The sequence below is a fragment of the Coffea eugenioides genome, chromosome 10, assembly GCF_003713205.1.
Source record: "Coffea eugenioides isolate CCC68of chromosome 10, Ceug_1.0, whole genome shotgun sequence".
In the NCBI taxonomy this organism is placed as follows: domain Eukaryota; kingdom Viridiplantae; phylum Streptophyta; class Magnoliopsida; order Gentianales; family Rubiaceae; genus Coffea; species Coffea eugenioides.
In genome coordinates, this window is record NC_040044.1 from 35,438,772 (window position 1) to 35,461,366 (window position 22,595).

At 34.0% G+C, this 22,595-nt stretch overlaps 2 protein-coding genes across 2 annotated transcripts; one reads left to right on the forward strand and one right to left on the reverse strand.

The window, feature by feature from the left end:
- Positions 1–705: 705 nt before the first annotated feature.
- On the reverse strand, positions 706–6,780 carry LOC113749661 (proteasome subunit beta type-3-A). The gene is made up of 7 exons (XM_027293485.1): positions 6,653–6,780; positions 6,345–6,526; positions 5,751–5,858; positions 4,273–4,362; positions 2,840–2,924; positions 1,184–1,278; positions 706–1,011 (listed from the first exon to the last, which is right to left on the reverse strand). The coding sequence occupies exons 1-7, from the start codon at positions 6,656–6,658 to the stop codon at positions 963–965; spliced, it is 615 nt and encodes a 204-aa protein (XP_027149286.1). The 5' UTR covers positions 6,659–6,780; the 3' UTR covers positions 706–962.
- A 4,762-nt stretch (positions 6,781–11,542) lies between these two features.
- On the forward strand, positions 11,543–22,579 carry LOC113750757 (beta-galactosidase 6-like). Its single transcript, XM_027294698.1, has 22 exons — positions 11,543–11,622; positions 12,048–12,142; positions 12,521–12,617; positions 14,250–14,406; positions 15,541–15,636; positions 15,723–15,835; positions 16,172–16,238; positions 16,515–16,607; positions 16,696–16,839; positions 17,118–17,212; positions 17,293–17,401; positions 17,652–17,736; positions 17,831–18,014; positions 18,168–18,315; positions 18,624–18,805; positions 19,724–19,809; positions 20,121–20,230; positions 20,752–20,856; positions 21,176–21,280; positions 21,701–21,846; positions 22,032–22,132; positions 22,386–22,579. The coding sequence occupies exons 1-22, from the start codon at positions 11,543–11,545 to the stop codon at positions 22,406–22,408; spliced, it is 2,421 nt and encodes an 806-aa protein (XP_027150499.1). The 3' UTR covers positions 22,409–22,579.
- The last annotated feature ends 16 nt before the right edge of the window (positions 22,580–22,595 follow it).

The following is a 22,595-nucleotide window of genomic DNA, read 5'->3' on the forward strand; positions in this document are numbered from 1 at the left end:
GTAGACATCTCGTCAAACAATTTGCCTAACAATTCTCGACTCAGAAACGATCCCAACTCTGGGGCGTTGAAGCTGAGTGCTCAATCCAAATTGAGTGGAAAGGTGACGCTGATGTTTATGTTCCAGAAGTAAAAATCCACAAACATGGACTGCACCATTACCATCGGTTTGGCCGACGAAGCTTTCCGAGAAATTGACTGCAAATGATACTGGAATCTACATGATTATGGACGATCGACCATACTGTGGTTTATTCCTGGTACCTTATTCTGCTTTTCCTCGCTGAGGTACTTGATTATTTTTATATTTTTCAGGTCTACTGAAGAGGTTTGCTCACTCAGGTTGTTGACAGCAACCTTTGTGTTAACAGAGTCATCAAATTCAAGTTATATTTGCAGGGAAACTAGTTGTCCGTATTTGCCTAAATATACTACTCCCTATCGTTAGGGGCCAATTGCACATATAACCCCTGACTTTATTTTTTATGCAATTCACTTCCACAACTAGGTGTTCAATCCCTGTTTCATATCTCATTACCAGTTTAAATTTTCTGTTTGATAATAGACATAAAAAAAAAAAGGTCTCATTAACAATTTAATGCAGGCGAGTGAGGCGGCGATGGCTAAAAATTGCGCTCGCACCTTCACTCAGCACAGCACCACCACTGCGTCCAGCATAACATAAACAGTGTGTGCCAGTGACCAAGAATTCATAAACCACGTCCACTGGAAATGGGGCTAGAATTGCAGTTAAAGTCGTTACAAAGAGATGTCTTATCTGCTGGTCCAACTACTAAAATTTAGTTCGTAAATTTGAGGTATAGATTACAGTCAATGAGTAAAGGAATGTGGCAAATCCCTCCCCAAAACATGTTCTCACAACTTTAATAATCAAAGATGACCAATGACAAGTGTCAAAGGCCCAAATTACTGAAAAATAAAAAAAACAAATATCCAACCACGTCAATCCATCCTTCCCTTCAAGATCCTTTCTTTGACTTCTGTAGGTGTACTGCAGGAATATGGTTCACAAAATAGGACATGAGGCTAAGATAATTGTAATGCAGGAGCATGTGATTACATATAATTTACACTACGAGCTTCTTAACTAATTTAACAAAGATATAAGAGACGAAATTGATAGAAGCTCAAAAACAAAGACAAGGAGGCATTAAAAGGCTTACACGACATAAACATGTCCTCCCCAGCCACTTAAACAGTCACGGTCTACTGAGGATAGGAGTGCCTGAGAGATAGTCTCAAACAACTCTTCAGCTTCCTGAAAAATTTGTGGAAAGATTGTCATAAAGCAAACAAAAAGACCATGGTACAAGAATTAAATCCAATAGGCATTACACAAGAAAAAAAAATATAGAAAAAATAAAATGAGAAGATTCCATTTGCAAGTAGGTTTACAAAACCACAGCTTGCTGTAATATGAACACCTACAGAGAGTAATTCTCCATTTCTCCCAAACCAATGTGACTTTATAGTAAATTCACAAGGATGGTCGACCTTGGCAACAAAAGGCAGAAAAGATCACTGAGGGTCCTTTCTTTGTAATGTTTGACTCCTAGTGTTATTATTTATCTGCATCTACTAAGTAGTATTTTCTGCTTTGTTGTATTAATGCATCAGTTATTTTTCTTGCAATTCCTATGTGGTCGATTTGATCATCCACATTTGACACAACATGCAGTATTTCATGATTGTAATTCTCCAGACCTAAAATTATACTATTGGCTCTCAAGTTTCTTGCAGCTCTTTCACTTTCTCTACAATAAGCGTTCCTAAATATGATGCAGTACAATTTTTCTAATTCTGTTCCATTATTGTTTCTACCATGTGAAGAAAAAGTTCACAATATGGAACCATCACCCTCCCAAGTGTGCAATTATTTACCCGAATTTAATGAAACCAACATAAACAGCTCAAAAAATGCCCCAAAAACAATTTCAACATAGGAAATGCAACTGCTCTAGGTTGAAAACTTTAACTTAGTTTAAAGTTTATCAAACATACTTATAGAAGTTGAGAATTGACCATCAAAAAAGTATATTTCATAACACATAAACCAACACCAATCGACATTTAATGCAAAAATAGATGACTCAAGGAATATGTTAACCATTATATATGTAAAAGATAGCCATGTCATGGAATTAGCAGCTGAGCTACAATAAATGAAATAGCGCATCTATACCAGGCTGAAACACATATTCTCAAAAAAGTTAAAAACATACCCAACCTAAATGAGAATATAAAGGTCCAAGCTACTACAGAATGAAAACAAATTTTGACACAATATAGCCACCACAGAAAATTCTAGTGTATGCGCAAAACAACTGAGTGCCCAAGGTAACAAATAGAGCCACATGCTAAGATGCTGTGCTCACATAGACATATACTTCTTAAACAACATTATTAGTACTACTTTAAATTTGACCAATCAATGCTTCCGCAAATCATAAGGTAAAGAATCCAAATATTACAATACAAAGAAAAAGAGGAAAAAAATAAGGCAAGACGTGATGCTGAAGAATTTCACTTAGTCCTACGATTTGGTTTATGCAAAAGAAACAGATTAATAGTTTCTCGAATTTCTGCGTAGGTAATGTGTTAATATTTTCCTAAACCCAAAACATCTCACTGATGGACAAAACTCATATTAAACAACAAAGAATGCATTATATATCTTTATTGTACAAAAATGTAAATATAAGATAGCTACGTCACTATACACAACACAACAAGACTAAAATTAAAAAAATTAAAAAAACCATTATTTGAGCAAACTTAAACAAGTAACAATTACTCATAATGCGAAGAACAGTACGAACCATGTCCGGTTTGAACATTGCTTCGCAGGCACCATATAAGGATTCAGAAGCAGTTCCAGCAACAACAAAATCTTTAGCAAGCTCCCTGTATTATGAAAGAAGAAAACATAAGCAAAATGCAGTAAACCACAAAATTAGATCGCCCAGAAGTATGCCATCCCATGGACAGAATGTATCAAGCTAAACGTAAAATGACAACCATAATATATATATATATATATATATAGAGCGAGAGAGAGAGAGAGAGAGATTGTCAATTTCAAGAATTTCAGCATGTCTTGCTTCATCAAACATGCTAAAATGGGAGAATATAAGCATCATGAGTTTTTTAACATGTCAAGAAACACTTTCCAGCAAAATACATGGGCCAATGATAAAGAAGATACAACAATGAAACTTAAACAAACTTGCTTCTCAGACCTCTAAGAAGGGGTAAGATATTTTTGGACATAAAAAATGTGGAAAAAGTATAGCAGCAGAGCTCATAGCAAAAGATACGTAATCTGGAAGGTCCAGGCTGCAACAGCATGTTGCTTCCCTGATCCAAAAGCAACCATTTTTGGATCCATAAGTAATAGAACTGTCTCCAAATCCATGGGACCCAATCAACTCCGGTACCCATCCATAGCCTTGGCAGCTTTATACAAAAATGTCCATATAAACATTACTTTAGAAAAATAGAGCCTCTGGCAGGATTTCTTAGCTTCTTAACTGATATGAGAGTAAAGATTAAATTTAGAACCATAGAGCCTCTGGCAGGATTTCGTATCTTCTTAATCGATATGAAAGTTGTAGAAGTTTAATGCAAACTAGACAATTGTGTCCTATATACATGTATGTGTCATGCATGTGACATATTTGCCACACAAAATCATAAAAATAGCTCACATATGCGTCAAGTTTAACCATTAACTAACGTCATCACTACAAAATGTTTGCAACATATATTGTAGACAAAGCAGGGCTGATTCAGGCCATGCATATTAAAAGATTAGAAAAAGACTACAGCTTGTTTTTATAAACATGGCATCAATTTCAGCCAGCTTTGTTATAAAAGAAAAGCAAGAGTTACAGACCATGTATAGAAGGAAAGTCAGTGAATAAATGGACTAAATCTTAATCAAGCTAGACCTCATCGTCTTAGAAAGCACTCACTGGATTTGGTAAATTGTGAAAATATATGCCTAATTCTACTAAAAGTTGGCCAGCAAAAATTGGTGACTAAGTTGTACAGAATATGACATAAACAGATAAATGACACAACAAACAGCAGAGCCAAGATACATAATTTCAGAATGTCATATCATTCTATCACGTATTCTCCAAAAACATAGAGAATATGAGGAACTCTTTCAACAGAAAACAGCAGAGCAAAATACCCCATCAAGAAGTCTTTAACTAAGAGCAAATACAAAGACAGAAGTCAAACATACTTGGCTCCAATCGAATCCATTGTGCAGATGAAAGGTTTGTCTTCTTCTCCTAATCCGGCAATCACAGGTTGGCAGAAATATGGACCAAATCTAGTATAAGAGGTGAAAAACATAAAAAATGAGAATCATACTAATACAAATTCGTGCATCACTGGCATAAAAAATATGCTAGATGAAACGACTATCCTCATTTTACCCCTCCCCTCCAAAAAAAAAAAGAACAAAGAGGATTAGAAGAATTTAAGACATAACTTTTTATTCTATAAGAAACATGAACATTGAACTTAACTAGGCAAAAAACAATATTTACAGCATTTTAAAGGAATCATTACAATATAGAAAAACACAATCTAAAAGGAAAATCTGGAAAGAGGAGAATGATTACAAGCGGAAAGTGTACAAGGGAACCCCAAATAAATAGGCTTTCACAAGAATTTTAGTTGCTATAAAACTTACTTTTAGTTCACAATCACCTAACTATTAATCATTTTCTCGTTGATAAATTACATACAGCAGTACCTTTGATTGACTCAAGCAAAACCTAACAAGCAGGAGTATGATTACACGCAGAGTGTAAAAGAGAACCCAAAAAAAAAGGCTTTCACAAGAATTTTAGTTGCTATAAAACTTACTTTTAGTTCGCAATCACCAAACTATTAATCATTTTCTCGTTGATAAATTACATACAGCAGTACCTTTGATTGACTCAAGCAATACCTAACATTGGCTTCCCCTTTTTCCCTTTTCAAACCATCATCAACATCCTATGTTATCCGGACTCGGCTACCAAGTCCTGCTGACACGTCTATTCTAGTGCAAAATGAAGAGTCAGACATGGGTACGGCAGGGCAAAGTGAAGAGTCCAAGTAACATAGTCAATATCATTATCCATTAAAAAGTTTTGATTTTTGTTATGGAAACATACTCAAAATTATTAGCAGAGTATGTAGAGATACATATTGTTTCACTGGTAACAGTGAAAAGCCAAGCCAATGCACCCTCACCTTTAAAGAAGAATATGGTTAAATAGTCCAACAGACTAAACAACTCCTACTGTTTAAAGAGACGGATGCATGCCTCTTCTTATTATTCATGTTAATACCGTTGCTTTGTCCTCCATGAAAAATAGCACATGCTATATTGCTAGAATTTTCATTATACAAATGTCTGTACTTTCCCTTTTCATTTTCTTAGCTAACTCTTTGTCCTCTTGAAACTTCAAAACATGCTAAACGTAAGCCATAGTTTTGTGGTTTCTAAAATACTAGTGTGTTGTTATCATCATTTGCAATGATACTCATACAGTTGTGCCCATTCAGGTGTTTCCATACATTCCTTTAGGGAGGATATTGTGGCTACATAGGTATCAATGACCAATAATTCGTGATCAAATTTAAGTACGTTAACCATCAATTCTTCAATAATATACCATTTATACCAATTGCAAGATAGTTTCTCAAAGCATCAACACGACAAACCTTTTCTCATAAAGAATCGCAGAAACAAGGCTGGCAAAAGTTTCAGGCTTCATGTCCCTCTCTTCTCTCAGCTGATACAATTTATGCCGAAAAACAAGCCTTTGATACCTTCACACATTTCACATAAATGCAAATATATCAATACCAACTATACGCGAATCCGTTCACAAAAATAACTAAACTAACAGACTCATATCTCAACCAAAAATCAAATCTTTCAGACATTTGCACGGTAATACCACTTAAATTCCTCTCTTTCTTAATTACTTATAAACTTGCAAATTCACCCTTATAGACATCAAAATTACTACTTTAACAGTAAATGTTTATAAATTTACAGAAAAAAAAAAGTTCCTAATCCTAGGGGAATTTAAAACTCAATAGTGTTTTCGAATATATAAAGGATAGTCGATTTTACTTATCAACTTGCAAATTTCTCCTTATGGACCTAAAAATTACTGCTTTGACAGTAAATGCTTAATAAATTTACAGAAAATAGTTCGTAAACCTAGGGGAACTTGAAATTCAATATTGTTTTCAAATAAATAGATATACTAAAATGAAGAAGAAATTTGCAATTGGGTAATTAATTACAGGGTTTGTGCATCGGTAGCGAGACCAGAGAGTCCGATGAACAGTTTATCGTGCATTCTGTAAATCCTCTGGAAATCAGTGGCGATTGTCTGCAGCTGCACTCCCAGCCGCCGATCGCTGGCAATTGCGAAGCAATTCTTCCCCACCATTGCCACTAGGGCACTTCCATTGTACTCGAAGATCTGCCAATTTTTCCAAAAATAAAAATTTAAACACAAAAAACCCAATTTTGCAAAAAGAAAAGAAAACTAGGGTTTTACGAAGCTGACGAGCGAGAACTGAAATTAAAGGATCGAAGAAGAGCTTACCGACATATAGAGAGATTAAAGGGATAGCGAATTGCTTATGAGTTAGTGTGTGTTGTGCGTGTTTTTGTTCTGCCTGAAGAGCAGAAGAATTGAAGGGGAAGAAGAGTTGTATAAAGTGACTGGCTTGGGGAATACTCCAGTGGGGAGACTCGAAAAAGAGGAGCAATGGGGAGCTGACCTGGTTGAACCGGAATTAGGATGACGTCACGGGTCAATTGGACCACTATATTTTTTTTTCTCCTTTTAAGTTTTAAAGCAATTGGACCGTTAGATTTTTTTTTTTTTTATCATCGTCACTTTATCTATATTAACTTACTTTAACCTAATCTAGGAGGAGGTCCAACTAGACCTATGACGAACTGATTAAAAACCAAAATTTTTTAAAAATTGCTTCCAAAACATTAAAGTTTTAAGATTTGTTACTAGAGTATTAGAGTGTTAAAAATTTTTAAAAGGTGAATTTGCATTCATGACACATCATCTCTAACATAATTATTAAATTCAAACCGCCAAGGAGCCCGACAGTCGAACTGGGTCAATAGATCATTGGTTGAACCGATTGGATTAATTTAATGTTTATAAATACAAAATAGTAATTTTAATATATGTAAAATATCTAATAACGTACTTTAAAATACTAATTGTTGTATTTAGAAAGATATATAATGAACATATAAATATCCATAGAAGATTTGATTTTATATTGTACTTCTACATAAATAAATAATATAGTCTAATATAAAACAAAATTATGTCACTTGTTTTCAAAAGAATAGCACCATTGTCTTATTATTTTAAATTAAATACAAAATAATCTTTTTAACAATATTGTTAGCTTGAAAGTTAAAAGGATTAATTGTATAATAAAAAGGTAAACATGTTTATTTTTTTGAAAAACTATTTATTAAGTTTAAAACTAAGTAAGTAATAAAGTCTTATACACATTTAAATGAAGATTCAACTTACAAATCTTGTCAAAAGTATATATACATTTTGTTTCAAAAATAAAGATCCACAAATATATATTTTAAAAAAAAGTCAACTAGAAAAACGTAACGAATTTCCTGTTGAACCAGTGGATCAAATAAGTTTGACCGAATCAACTCTTTGTCCAGTCAAACTAGAAACTCGATTCGACTTGATGCCCGGATCACCTAACCGATTGATTCGATCACTGGGTTAGACCGAGTTTAATAACTATGATCTCTAGTCAAATTTATCAACTATTTGGCAAAAATATTTTTTGGCCTATTTAGACACAGCTTGTATAAAAAGTTAAAACACATCTCTAATGACATTCTAAAACACCCATATGTTTTCTAAGAGGGTGAAAGGAGGGTGGGATTACTGGGAAGAAGGAAACCAAATGGTCGAAAACATTGGGGAAACAAGGGGAAGTGACAGAGAAGTATAAGGAAAGAGAGGAAAAGAGAGAAAGGAAAGGGGGTTGTATCATATGTTTGCTTTTGTGTTTTTGGTAGGTATATTTGAATTTTTTTTGAGTATGTTATTGTAACAATGTATTTGAAAAACATTTATATGAAAAAATAGCCGATCCATATAGGATCATAGTAATTGCTTAAAAAGCACATCAAAAAGCACACCAATAACCTAAAAACAATCCCAAATCAACACACCACTATTCTAATAAATGGCTACGCCTTTTATCTCCAACACCATCCCTATCATCCTTTCACTTACATCCCTCATTTCCTTCCCCACTACGACTACCTTAGCCTTGCCCTCCTTTCTCTATCTTTCCACTCCATCACCTCCTGCCACCATCACTACCACCACTTTCCTTCTTCTTGAGGAGAGAGAGGGAGAGGGAGAAAAGGAAGGAATAGAAGTGGGTATCGCTATGGTGGGTGGCACAGGTTGCTGGTAAGGGGTAGTGAGTGGTAGAGGTAAAGGGAATGCGATTTTTTGAAAATTTTGGGTGTTTGAATAAACACGAACATTTTCTTCAAATAATAAAATTTTAGACAAATATCTAAACAACACAACATCCAAAATAGACTCCAATATTTGTTTGTGTAAATAGATTTATACATCGTTATAGTGAAAAAACATCCCAAAAAAATTAAAGTAGAGGAGTGGCTTGGCCAAAAAGTAGGAAAGAGTATGCATTATTTTGTTCTAATTAATATTAATAAGGGAGTTAAGGGAAGTGTTTATGACGTTGATAAGTAAGCATTTTAGGCGAGACAAGGGCTTGTATACTTGTCATTGGTGTGTAAGTGACTTATCATGGCTCGTACGAATTCATTTGCTTACACTAATTACAAATTTGGTAAATTCAGTTTATTTTAGAGGGATCACATAAACGTGTTAATAGACGTCTTTAAGAGATGTTTTAGAGTAAAGTTACATACATTTCAAAAAACAAAAAGCAAACAGTGCATTTTCTAATAAAATATAGGGATAATTTCGAAACCTCTCTTGAAATTTTTAACAATTACATTTAGCTCCCTCAAGGTTTTAAAAATTACACATATCTCCCTTGTCATTTACAATGACAATACTACCCATAAATATTTTAATGAAATTCCCTTGTTTGGTATGCTTATACTTAGAATAACTTTTAAAATTATTTTTTCATTCCTTTTCCTTTTTTTTTAATTTTTTGCCAATAAAACTGTAGAACTACCACTATTACCTCTAGCTTTTATTATAACCAAATGTCAAACTAGTGATTTTTTTGATGAGTTAACTTATATGTAATCCAATGTTTTTGTTGATCTTTATTTTCTATTTTTTTTGTTATTAAAAATTAAAATTAACAATAAATCAAAAAGAAATGGCCCAAAATTACAACTAAATTATGATAATTATGCTACTCAAAAAATTCATAAATTCTAAATGAATTATTTCAACATTTTCTTTTCTATTTTATAAATCTAAATCCATGATAAACTGCCATCAAAAGCATCCTATCATTGTGATGAAATTACTATTATAATTGTTTATCAAATAGTAGATATGGACATGAAAAATTTGGCACCTTTTGCTGATAATTATACTAGATAATCTTATAATTATATAGAAAAATAAATTAAAACTCATTACACAAGGGTATTTTTGGGTATTCATTTTAAATTTTGATCAAATCTATATTATTTTAAGGTTTTGTTACTAAAAATATCAAATCAAGGGAGGTAGATGTAAATTTTCAAACCTTGAGGGAGCTCAGTGAAATTATTAGAAACCTCAAGGGAGGTTTCTGAAATTATCCCTAAAAAAATGAGCAAGAATAAATCAATCATATCATTTTGCAGGATATAGTTTAATTAATGGCCAATTACAATAAGGGAAAATGACCTATTTCATCCCTCACATTTCACAAAAATATTCTTTTCGTCCCTCACTTTTAAAATGAAGCAATTTCATCCCTGACATTTAAAAATTAAAGCTATTACATCCCTGAACCTAATTTTCAATTTGAATCAAACCATCCAATAACCCAGTAATAAATTTTGGAGATAGAGTTGATAGGTCACTCGGTCAATTTCATCATATTCACATGACATTTATCAAACCAAAAAAATAAACATTATAACATAAAGGCCATTATTTGTCTTGGAATAGTCGGGTTTTTCTTTTGGGTAAATCTTTTCATGCATCGTTAGTATATTCGCTTGCGAGTCTAGATGTGTATCACAAATACAAAATTTGGTGTTTAAATTTAAATTAAAATGATATGGTAGGTACATAAAACCATCAATGTATACAATGACAATGTAGGAATTCAAGTTGAGTTATATTCAAGTTGAGTTAACCAAGTGATCTACCAATTATACCTCCAAAATTTGTAATCAGGTTGATATGTGGTTTGATTCAGATTGAAAATTGGGTTTGAGGATGTAATAGCTTTAATTTTTAAATATCAGGGATGAAATTACTTCATTTTAAAAATAAGGGACGAAAAGAATATTTTTGTGAAATGTGAAGGATGAAATAGGTCATTTTCCCTTACAATAATGATAACAATAGCACTGTAAAGTGTAAACAGGTTGGATTCGGGGCTGACAATGGTAATTCCAGATCAAATGTGATTAGTAATAGGTGCCCCTGGTTCAGATATGGATTCCCTTCAAGTATCAAAATCCCGTTCCAAATCGGGTTTCGATTAGATGCAGATTCGGATAGGATATACTTGACTTGTAAAAAGATGTAATATCATAAAAAGTAAATCTTATATACACTGATAGTGTATACATTATCACGGTTAGATGCATGACACATGAGAAAAATTTGGATTTTAAATTTAAATTCAAACAAATTATCATGCATCCAATGGTAATAGTATATACACTATCAGTGTATAAAAAATTAATCCTATAATAAATTATCGGTTTGTCTAACGGGTGTCTTATGGGCACTCGTTAAGATATATTTCAAATGTTATATTTTTTAAAATATACGATTAATTAGGAAAAGTAAATAAATATAAGGATTAATTACATTAACCTCCCTCAAGGTTTGACCAAACTACCAATCAAACCTCAAGGTTTAACCAAATAACAAATATCCCCTTATACATAACTTCTGTTAAACAAGTTAAAATAGAGCCAGTGAAAAGACCAAATGCCCATAAGTTTAAACTACCCGGTTACAAGAAAGCAGCATATACACAGATAAACCTCTTTCCATTTTCTTTTCTATTTCTTGTTAAGTTTTTTTAATCCATCTCTTATGTCATCTCCTTCCTTGCAAAATTTTTTTACAAGCATTCAAAGTAGCACTATGACTGCAACTATTGACACTATGATTACAGTGCCGCAGCTCGTGGTTGCCGGCCACCATTGTATGATGAACGGATTTAGCGAAGCTCGCACTCAAGATTGGATACTAGATTCTTTTGTATAGATTGTAATTCCAGAATCCAAAATGCCCACAATGCTGCCAAATGAGCCCATGATAAGAAGCCCTGCAGCTCGCCGTTGCCGGGTACAGCAGTACGATGACGGGTTTTAGCAAAGTTCGCACTCAAGACTAGATTTTTCATATAGATTGCAATTTTGAATTCCAAAAACACCTACAATGCTGCCGAATGAGCCTAAATAAAGAGTAAATCATCTAAGAACAAAATCTACAAACTATATACCAAAGTTATTCACATGAAACTCAGAACACAAAAAACCAAGAAAAAAAAACCCATAAACAACAAAGTCTCCCCTGAGATTTGAAATTACAAAAATTACCACATAACTACATGATCTTTACAAATAAAGAGAACTCCACCACAAGAGATGATTCCTTTCTTACCTTTTGGATGCCTATAACTTTTAATTGGATTTGAGTTGTATGGATTTAATTTTATTTATCTATGAGTATAGGTACCCGTACTCCTAGTATTTGACTGATGCATGAATTTGGACATTCCTTTTGACAGTGAAGAAGACCGAGAAGCAAAAAATGGAGATGGTGGTCGTGGTTGGAGCAGGTGGGCTGGTGAGCCAAAAAGGGAAGTAGGATCGGTAGAAGAAGGTGATTGTAGTGGACTCGATTGGTCGCTCCGTTTTGGTTAAGTTTTGCCGCTGTTTTCTTTTTAGTATTAGTGTTTCTTTTGATACAATGAAATTACTAGATATGTTCAAGCAAAAAACAAGTGCATTTTGGTTTTGATCTTTTAATTTGATTAGAAGACAACGTGCTTAGGTATTTGATTATACTTTTGCTTTCCCTTTATGTTTTATATAAGAAGTTGAGTTTTTGTCCTTACAATTTGTTACAAGTATTTTTTTTTTAATTTCAGCTATATTTTCAATTTTGTTAAATTTCTAATTTTAAGCTTTTTTTATTTTCTAATTTGTTAGGAAAGGGCATTTTTGGGCTCTCAAATAACTTCATTGCTGACATTGACAGATTATCTAACGTCTATAGATGCTACTGGGCTTTTTGTTAAACGTTTGGTCATTCAAAGGGTTAGACTGTTATTTGCTCAAAATTTGAGGCTTGATTGGTAATTTGGCTTTACTTGAAGGGCGGTAAATGTAATTAATCCTAAATATAAAGGAGGGTGGGTAAGATTAAATAAGAAAAGTATATAAATGTAAGAGAGGATAATAATTGTTAGCATATCTATCTATGTGATAGATTAGGTCAATATTGAGTGTTAATGAGTGTCTTAAGGGCACTGGTTAGAAAAATCCATAAATTATTAATAAAATGTTAACATTAAAATGAGGTCCAAACCAAGTCGAAATATATAAATTCACATCCAACTAATTTAAAATTTGTAGATAAATCGGATTCTGGCCAAATACAAATAAACAGGCAAAGCATATAGTATACAAAAAATTGGAGGTTGGACCAGATCTATTGACAGCTTAGATTGGGATAATCAATGACATTATGATAATAATACCATATGACATCAACAAAATTCTGTAAAGTTTAAAGTAACGTTAAACCTTTTAATTGTTACAGAGGAAATTGTTTAGTGTTTTTAAGCTTATGTAATGTAGTAGAAATATAGATTTATCGCTCATTGTCAAATTTGTCAAAATGGAACTGAACTGCAACTAATACCAAGGGCCAATGGCCTTCTTTTTTGACTTGGATTTGGCCTTGGGTTTAGAAATAATTTATAAGTTAGGGTTCTAAAGGTATTCCAAAATGCTAAGGGTGTAAACAGGAAGATGGACCAAAGTTGCAGGACTATTGCTGTCATTTATTCAGAAAAATATATTTGGCACAAAATTGCTCAAGTCATGCTATGAAACTGAAGATTTGAGCTGGCATATTTCGACAAGTAGTTTACCTTATTAAAACCCCCTAACATGTATATCACGTAAGTTTTTTTTTCTGTTTTCCCACAATAAAAATCACAATCTTTTGGCCTTCCTATCTTAGATAATCACGTCATATTGACAAAGAACTATGTGCATTTTCTTTTTGGCATATTTCATGCCTAGTTTTAAGCATTTATTCCGTAGCAACATATTCAAAGCTTGTCTCAAAAAACATATGTATATATAGGTAGATTTTATAACGTAAATCTTTTTGTTTGTCGTCCCAAGATACACGACAATCTCAACCGCCATGACAAAAAAAAAAAAAAAAAAGGCAAGTTTCCTATATCTTTGCTTCCTATAAGATTTTTCCGTGTTAAATAAAACGTCATATGGACAAAGAAAAAAAAAATTCTTGTGCTTTTAGGGGGTAGACAAAGAAATAATTCTGGAACTTTTATGGCATATTTCAAGCTATTTAATCCGTAGCAACAACATATATCCAAAGCTTACCTTTTTAAGTTTGGCAAATTGTTCTCTACTTGGTTTGAACTTCCTATAGTATTGGAAAAGTGAAAACGAAAGAAGTTTTGTCACTACCAAAACAAGAAGTCTTATTCTTTCCAAACTTCTGCAACATGATAGATACTTGGTAACAAACATGAAAGCAAAGATCAAGTCTTCTTGCCCGACAAGCCTTTTCAACTTCAACATATATATTGGCGCCCTCATCAGTCAAAGGTGGCCAAAAAACCCATCTATTTATGTTGATGTCACATGCAAATTAAGAGTTTGAAGAACATATTTGGCTGTGATTTTCTAGTGTTTTTGGGGCTTTAAGGAGAGATGGGTGCTTTTAGGTTGAGCTGTTTTGGCTTGTTAATGGTTGTGTGGACAACTACAAGGGGTGGTGTTGAGGGAGGACAAGTTTCTTATGATGGAAGATCATTGATAATTGAAGGGCAAAGAAAGCTCTTGTTTTCTGGTTCAATTCATTATCCTCGAAGCACACCTGATGTATGTTTTCTCAGTCTCTTGCTTATTTACTCTTTTTTTTTTTTTTTTGGTCTTGGCTTGTGTTTTTCTTGTGGAATGTTAAAAGAAATTTAGAGTTGTACAAAGTTATATGTTTTTAAGAAACACTCCATCCAGCATTAATTTTTGAATCAATAATTAACAATAAAAAGGTGATTGTGAAAAGAAGCAATTCTCCAAAGATAAGTGCTTTTCAAAATATACCATTCAATGCCATCCATTCATGGTTATGAATTAAGATGAATTCATTTTATTCGTCAGCAAACTCTTGTATATACTTAGGAAAACACTAACATGATGCCCCCTTCATTTGCTGGTACCTTTTCTTAAATGTCATGATTCAGTCATGATTCAGGTTGGTAGGTGAGCGTGTTTGGGTATGTGATTATTTGGAATAATACTATAGCATTTTTTGTAATGTGATGTATTTAAAATAAAAAAATAGAAAAAAATTTTATTTATGATGCAAGAAAGATAATATTTATAATTTTGTTTTTAAAATTATACTATTCGAACAGACCATGGTGTGTTTGTTAATCACATGAATTGTAAATGTAAGATTGGTTAGAGATGCTGCTAGGCTTTGGCCCTTGATTTTTGTAAGAGAGATTTATCCATTTTTGCCTCCGAATATTTTTGACGGATTCTTCAATCACTCTTTTATTGATAATAATTGTTTGAAAATTTTGGTTAAAATTGATATTAATATGGGTTGTATGTTTCACTTTACTACTTTGTCTCATCTTACGATTGATAAAGGTGAAGCACTCCTTTGTAGTATAGTCCCCCAGTCTTCTACCTTAAGATCCGCAAATTTCAAGAATTACACAGCTAATTAGTGGTTAGAGGAGGGTTCTTAGAGTTTTCTTCATTGTCAGTTTCAGGATTTGAATCTTGTACCTGACAGTTGGGTGTAGGAAGGGTGTGGAGAGGGGTGAGAGAATAAAAAACCTAAAACCTGCAAATCTAATTAAGAAAAATTCCTCTTAAACACTCATTCTTGTTAAAAAAAATTGCATACGATTAATTTTTGTAAAATATTTTAAGCATATAAAATTTCCAAGGGATGGATTATTAGCAAGATTATCTTGTTACGAAAATTATTTTTCATGGCAGATGTGGCCATCTTTGATATCAAAGGCCAAACATGGTGGACTAGATGTGATTGAAACCTATGTCTTTTGGAATCTTCATGAACCTCGACATGGGCAGGTACCTTCTCCAGCTCTATGTACATTTTCACGCATATTTTGTACATCAATTCAACTGAAATGACTTTTTTGCTTTTCACTTTTCAGTATGATTTTAAGGGAAGACATAATATAGTGAGATTCATTAGAGAAATTCAAGCTCATGGCCTCTATGCATTCATCCGGATTGGACCCTTCATTGAGGCTGAATGGACTTACGGGTAAGAAAGTTTTGCTAAAACTCTAGTTGCCTAACTTTTATGCAAGGTGAAAGTAAATATGCTGCTTCAAGATTTTACATTCTAAAAAAGGTTAACTAGAAACACCCCTTTATCAGTTCATTTTCATATCTATCCTGTTTTACTCAAATATGGTACTGTGTATAAAACAAGCAACTTTTGCCAACAACTTGGGGAAATTTGTCAGGAATTTGTGCAAGTTAAAAAGTATCGGACTGGAACTGCCATATGTACCAAATAATGCACTTAGGATTTCTAGGATAGGGAGTAGCATCTCGTTATACTTTGAATACTTACAGAGTTGATTTGCTGCTGCAGAGGTCTACCATTTTGGCTGCATGATGTACCAGGAATTGTTTATCGATCTGATAATGAACCCTTTAAGGTGATGCATATTTTACTCTCTTTTTTTTTCCTTTTTCAATAGGCGAACAGGTGGGAAGAATCCGTTTGGAAGTGTGGAAATGTTTCTCGAACGTAGAACTCACAATTTCAGATTTATTGGAGAGTGAATCTTGAACCAAAATAACTGCCAGAAACACTTGTATATCATTTGACAATACAAAATGAAAACATTCTTGATCAAGAGCACAACACTCCCAAACAGATGAAAAAATGAGAATGGTTGGTAATCTGACATTCCTTCTTTGGTTTGTGACAGTATCATATGCAAAACTTCACAACAAAAATTGTCAACTTGTTCAAATCAGAAGGATTATATGCTCCACAAGGAGGGCCTATCATTCTTCAACAGGTTAAATATTTATCACATCATGTGCAGTGCTGTTATATGCTTCAGCAATAACATGTTCAATAGTGAAGTTAAAGATTGTGCTATGCAGATCGAGAATGAGTACAAAAATGCGGAGAGAGCTTTTCACGAGAAAGGACCGCCTTATGTTCAGTGGGCAGCTGCCATGGCTGTCGGACTCCAAACGGGTGTGCCATGGGTGATGTGCAAGCAAGATGATGCTCCTGATCCTGTGGTAACAATTTCTACCTCTCTTTTTGGACAATGAAACATGAACTCAAGTTCGTTAAATAAACATCAAAGGAAAAGTTGCCTGATACCCTCACAAAATTCTCAAGCAAATCAAATGTAGCACAAATATATATGCATCAGAACTCCTACCTTTTATTTTCTACAATTATTGTTATTTTTTGGTCTTTTGAGTGGAATAATATGAGGCAATAGGGCTGCTGTTGCAGTAATGTCTCTAACGCAGATGAGACAATGGAAAATTGAAACTTGAGCAATGTGCAGATAAACACATGTAATGGGAGGACGTGTGGAGAAACATTTGTAGGGCCTAATTCACCAAACAAGCCAGCAATCTGGACAGAGAATTGGACAAGTTTGTAAGTTTTCGCTAACATTGTTCCTTGTACAGATTCATATAGGTAAGATCTCTGAGAATTTCCTCCATTGTTGCTTGAAGCTATCAAGTCTATGGTGACAAGACCCCATTAAGATCAGCAGAGGACCTTGCATATAACGTTGCTTTATTCATAGCAAGGAAGAACGGAAGCTTTGTAAACTACTACATGGTAAGTAACAGAAACAACCACAAAGAAAGAGTTAGATGAAGAGGAAAAGAGTCTTCCCCCATTTGTGATGAAAATACATTCATTTTATCTATGAGGGATACTTTACGTGCCTTTACTGAGCCAGTTTTTCCTACATATATTGCTAATATATAGTAAGATTTGACTCCATGTCTGGATGCCATCTTCCAAACTGTCTCCATTGTGGATCATAGAATACAAGGTCCTTAAGCTAATGTTGATTGTGTTTCAGTATCATGGCGGTACAAATTTTGGCAGGACAGGTTCAGCATTTGTAATCACAAGCTATTATGATGAAGCTCCTATTGATGAATACGGTAAGTGAGGCTGTATAATATCACATATAGTATACTATCATATATAGTTCATTATTAAGTTTTAATCAATGAAGAAGTTCATGGATATTAACAGGTTTGATTAGGCAACCAAAATGGGGTCATCTGAAGCAGTTACATTCAGTAATAAAGTCATGCTCACAGACTCTACTTCATGGAGTCATATCTGTTTCTCCACTTGGTCAGCAGCAAGAAGTAAGATTAGCATCTTCATTCTTTCGGATAGATTTCGTTTTTTCATTTTTTATATTAAGTTTCTTCTGAATCATATACTCTTTAACTCTACCAGTAATTGCTTGACCCTCTTGTGAGGGGAAGAAAAGCTACAAAACAAATTATGAGACATTTATCACATGTACAACGTATCTCAATACTCACCAGCTTATCTCGAGATAGGCCTATGTATTCCGCAGGGATTCAGGAGAATGTGCAGCTTTCCTTGTAAACTATGATAGAAGAACTGAAGTTGTGGTGCTGTTCCAGAACATACACTATAAATTACCTGCAACATCAATAAGCATTCTACCTGACTGCGCAACTGAAGCATTCAATACAGCTAAGGCAAGAGTTGAAGCTTTGTTGTCTTTATTCTGGAATATCAAAAATCATCTTTAGCAAGAATAATATATGCCTTTACTCAATGACTATATCTTTGATATAAAGAACACATGCAACATATTTCTGCATGTCCCTTAACTTTGTTAAAAAGCACAACTAAGAATCTTTTTCCAAAGCAGAAGGCTAGTCATTTTGGTTGTATTGATTTTATACAAGCAACATTTTTCTATTGTATGCCATAGAATATCTTATCGCAAATGCACCCTCAGAAAGAAAAGCTGATGTATGTTAATGTGAAAATTTGGGAGCAGGTAACCACTCAATCTTACAAGAGATCAACTCTACCAACCGTGAAGTTCAACTCAGTTGACAGATGGAGTGAATTTCGAGAAGCTATTCCTGTATTTGGAGAAACTTCAATAAGTTCCAATTCATTGTTGGAGCACATGAATACTACGAAAGATAAATCTGATTATCTCTGGTACATTACCAGGTAAATAAAAAGCATATCAGTTTATAGAAAACCACATCTGCTGTGCAGTAGTACTGATTAATATGGATATTTATTTCAATTTTGTTTTCTTTTAGTTACTTTCTGGGTGGTTATAATGTCCTTATAGAGGTTGCTGCATGTTAAATACTGTAAATTTAGTTCTTGGCTTCTTCTTCCAACCTTGTCGTATGGTCTCCTGAATCACAGTCCTGATCTGCACACGGTTCTGAAATATATGTCTGATCATACTCCATAGATGCAGACCCATATCAGCTGTTTAATAGGTATTAGGCATTTAGAAAACCTTCACCAACATGGAATGAAAACCTATGATTTTCATCACTCCCATTGGATCGTTCAAAGTAGTTTTTGGAATCTTGATTCAATAATCTCACTTAGATGAGGACGATTCATTTGAAGTTTTGGACAACTCGAAGTTAATAAACACAAGAAGAAAAATAGATGAGGACGAAAAGGGTAAAAGCTTATATCCTGGTGGAGTTCACTATGAGTGCACCTGTTAGATTTTGATTCTAATTGATTTATTTTCTTTCCTTGTCTTATATATATATATATATATATATATATATATATATTTGGCTCACAAATGTGTAAATACGTTACTCACAAATGAGGATACTGGAGGCACCTTGAACGCTTGTCCAAGTCTTTAGAGGTTTTAGAAAGTTTACGAATCTGACACATAGAAAGATACCAGTATCTGACACCCATACCTGAGTCCAAGTGACATTGGAGATGATAACTAGGGGTTCTAGATTAAATCATTCAAAATGAAATCCACCTCTCATGCATCTTCAATATCTAACCAGGAACCTATCATGAGAGTAAGTTGCCAACATCTATTGTGCTAAATTCATTCTTATCGTGTACTAACAGCTTTAACATTTGCAATGACAGTGTTAATTCGTCAAAAGCTCAGTCGCTTCTCACTGTCGACTCCCGGGGACATGCTTTACATGCATTTGTTAATGGAGAGCATGCAGGTAAGACTCATCATATATATGCATCATGAATAGCAGGTTTTCACTCAGCACTGGGAATCAGTCTGCAACAAGAAAGTCATGTAGCTGGCAGACGAATTCTTGGTGCAATGACACATAACTGTAAAGCTTAAAAGAGTCAGAATTAGGCAAGGATGTGGGCTAAAATCACTATCTTACTGCTTTTAAACTGTCCTTCAAAGTTGAATACCGCATGCACTCTTGACAATGAACCACAACTTAGCTCCAAGGAAAACTGAAACTTGCAAAAATGACTGTTCCAATTCGACTGCTCACCTTTTACTTTTTTTCAGGTTCTGCACATGGAGATCATAAAAATCCAGCTTTTACGTTGGAAAGAACTATAAATCTACAACACGGGAGGAATAATATCTCCTTGCTCAGTTTGACCGTTGGATTACCGGTAAAATTTTGCATATGTATCTTATTTCCTGTTAGCTTTTTCTTTACTTCAACAATAACCAGCATCTTGATGTCACATACTCCACAAAATCTACTGAACCCTTTGACATTATCATCTGAAATGCATGCATAGGCCACATACAAAATGGTCCAGAATCTTTCCATAGTAGTATCTCATTTCTTTCCCTCTAATCGTTTCCTATGTAGTATCTTTGACAGATGAATCTCCCCAAGTTTGAATCTCCGCAAGTTCTTCATTGAAACCTTCTCCAGTAGTGAAACCTCTCTTTAGGAAAATATTCTGTACTAGAAACTTCTCCAGAGAATCATAGGAATAGAAAATGCTGTCGCTATCTGAACGAGGCACTAAAATCCCTACTCAAAGGCACCAATGGTTTCCCTAAAGACAGCATCTTTCTTTATCCCGTTACTGTGAACTTTCTGTGTCAGAGAACAGAGATATAATTTGAACTACTCTTAACAGCCTATGTGATAATTCATCTTATCATTTGCAATATGCAGAATTCAGGGGCATATCTTGAGCGCAGATCTCTTGGCTTGGACGGTGCTAGATTAAAGAACAGTCAAGCTACCAATGATCTCACAAATTCTGCTTGGGGATATCAGGTTCTTAATAAACAATTAAAATGTTTATATCAGTCTTTCAAATATAAAAGCTTCCCAGTTCATGCCATATACCAGCAAAGATAACTTTTCAAAAGAATAAAACATACCAACAAGAATGCAGTTTTTACATTTTCATTATTCTTTTCATCAATCTTATACGACTTTGCAGGCTCTTCAAAAAGTTTTTCAACAATTAAGTTTTCACCGAGGGGATAGGCTACATGCTTCTTCCTTCATCATAAGAATATTAAGATTGTTTAGCAAGGGTATAGAAGTCATGCTTAGAAAAACCTTTCTGCTAATGTAATCGACTGTATAGGTAGGATTGCTAGGGGAGAGGTTACAACTTCACACAGAGAAAGGATCATCTGCTGCTCTATGGAGCAAGCTGTCTGCTTCTCCCAAACAGCTCACATGGTACAAGGTAATGATAAATAGTTCAAGAGCTTTACCTGAGACTTTTTTTTTTTTTTAAATTTTCTTCAGCTTTGACAAGAAAATTTGTAAGTGTTATCTGATCATAACACAGTGAAATATTTGTTCTCTAGAAAACAGAAGGTGCCTAACCCTTTTCTTTTCTGAGTTATTAAATAGGGTACCAATAATTCAGAGACAGAGAAAATCTACCCACGGAAAACTATATAAACCCTGCAAATAGTCCCAGTAACTCAAAGAAAAATCTTTCTGTAAAGAAATCTCCATCTCCAAAGTTTAGCTCTTCAAAAGTGCCCATTTTGAATATCTTTTTAGAAATCTAAAGAACTACTATAAGGAGCTAATTAAGTGCTAATAATTTCAATTCCATGTGAATTAAGAAGGAAATTAACCTGATTGCAAACAACAGACATATTTTGATGCTCCTGAGGGTGATGATCCCCTAGCAATCAATCTTGGATCCATGGGGAAAGGTGAAGCTTGGATCAATGGCCACTGTATTGGTAGATATTGGGTCTCATTCCTCAAAGCTGATGGTTCTCCTTCACAGACATGGTATGTTGTTACCACATACATGCTACATTTATCCTAAAGAACAAAAAAATCTTCCATGTGTTTATCTATATTATATTATCCAACTGCACCTATACGGAAAAGAGTTAAGAGAGCTATAGCTTTTCTCCAAACACGAGTAACATGAGCTACCGGTGGCTGACCTTTTTGTTTTTCATTTCTTTCAGGTACCACATACCAAAATCTTTTCTTAAACCCAAAGGGAACCGGTTAGTTTTGTTTGAGGAAGAATCAAAAGACCCTCTGAACATCTCAATAGACGTGATTTATAATCAACGAAGGTCCTAGTTAGAAAAACAACAGGATAGAGATAGAAATACAATCACACACAGATTACACGCAACTTTCTTGTTAAAAGTAGACGATTTGTTGCTGTCAAAGAATGATAAACAGATTTCAGTGTCTGGATATGTACAAACTTGAGGTGATCCAATCTGTCAAACAGCAATTACATAATTTCATATGCTAATGAGAAGAAATCAGTGTGATGCAATCATTGATTATTGTTGCTCAAATTCAACCAATAGTGGGATCAGCTTCATAGAATCAGGACATCAGTGTGAACAAGAATCAGAGTTCTTGTGAACGCATTTGAATGATTACCAGAATAATGTTTTATTTGCAGGGGGCTGCTTGACAAGCTTTTAGCCTTGTAACAACTTTGTATTTTTTCCTGCTTGTACTTCGGCACTAAATTCAATAGCTATGATCAACATCTGCAGTTTTTAAAA

Bases quoted from the DNA above. Each gene is read 5' to 3' on its own strand.
- LOC113749661 (XM_027293485.1), bottom strand. The intron at 4,363-5,750 runs GTTTGTCGTGTT...CTCTTATACTAG, and splicing joins GCGATTCTTTATGAGAAAAG to ATTTGGTCCATATTTCTGCC. The intron at 2,925-4,272 runs GTATGTTTGACT...TTCATAATACAG, and splicing joins ATGGATTCGATTGGAGCCAA to GGAGCTTGCTAAAGATTTTG.
- LOC113750757 (XM_027294698.1), top strand. From the start codon at position 11,543: ATGCCCACAATGCTGCCAAATGAGCCCATGATAAGAAGCCCTGCAGCT. The intron at 18,015-18,167 runs CTGAATCATATA...TGTATTCCGCAG, and splicing joins TTTTTTATATTAAGTTTCTT to GGATTCAGGAGAATGTGCAG. The intron at 18,316-18,623 runs GCAAGAGTTGAA...ATTTGGGAGCAG, and splicing joins AAGCATTCAATACAGCTAAG to GTAACCACTCAATCTTACAA.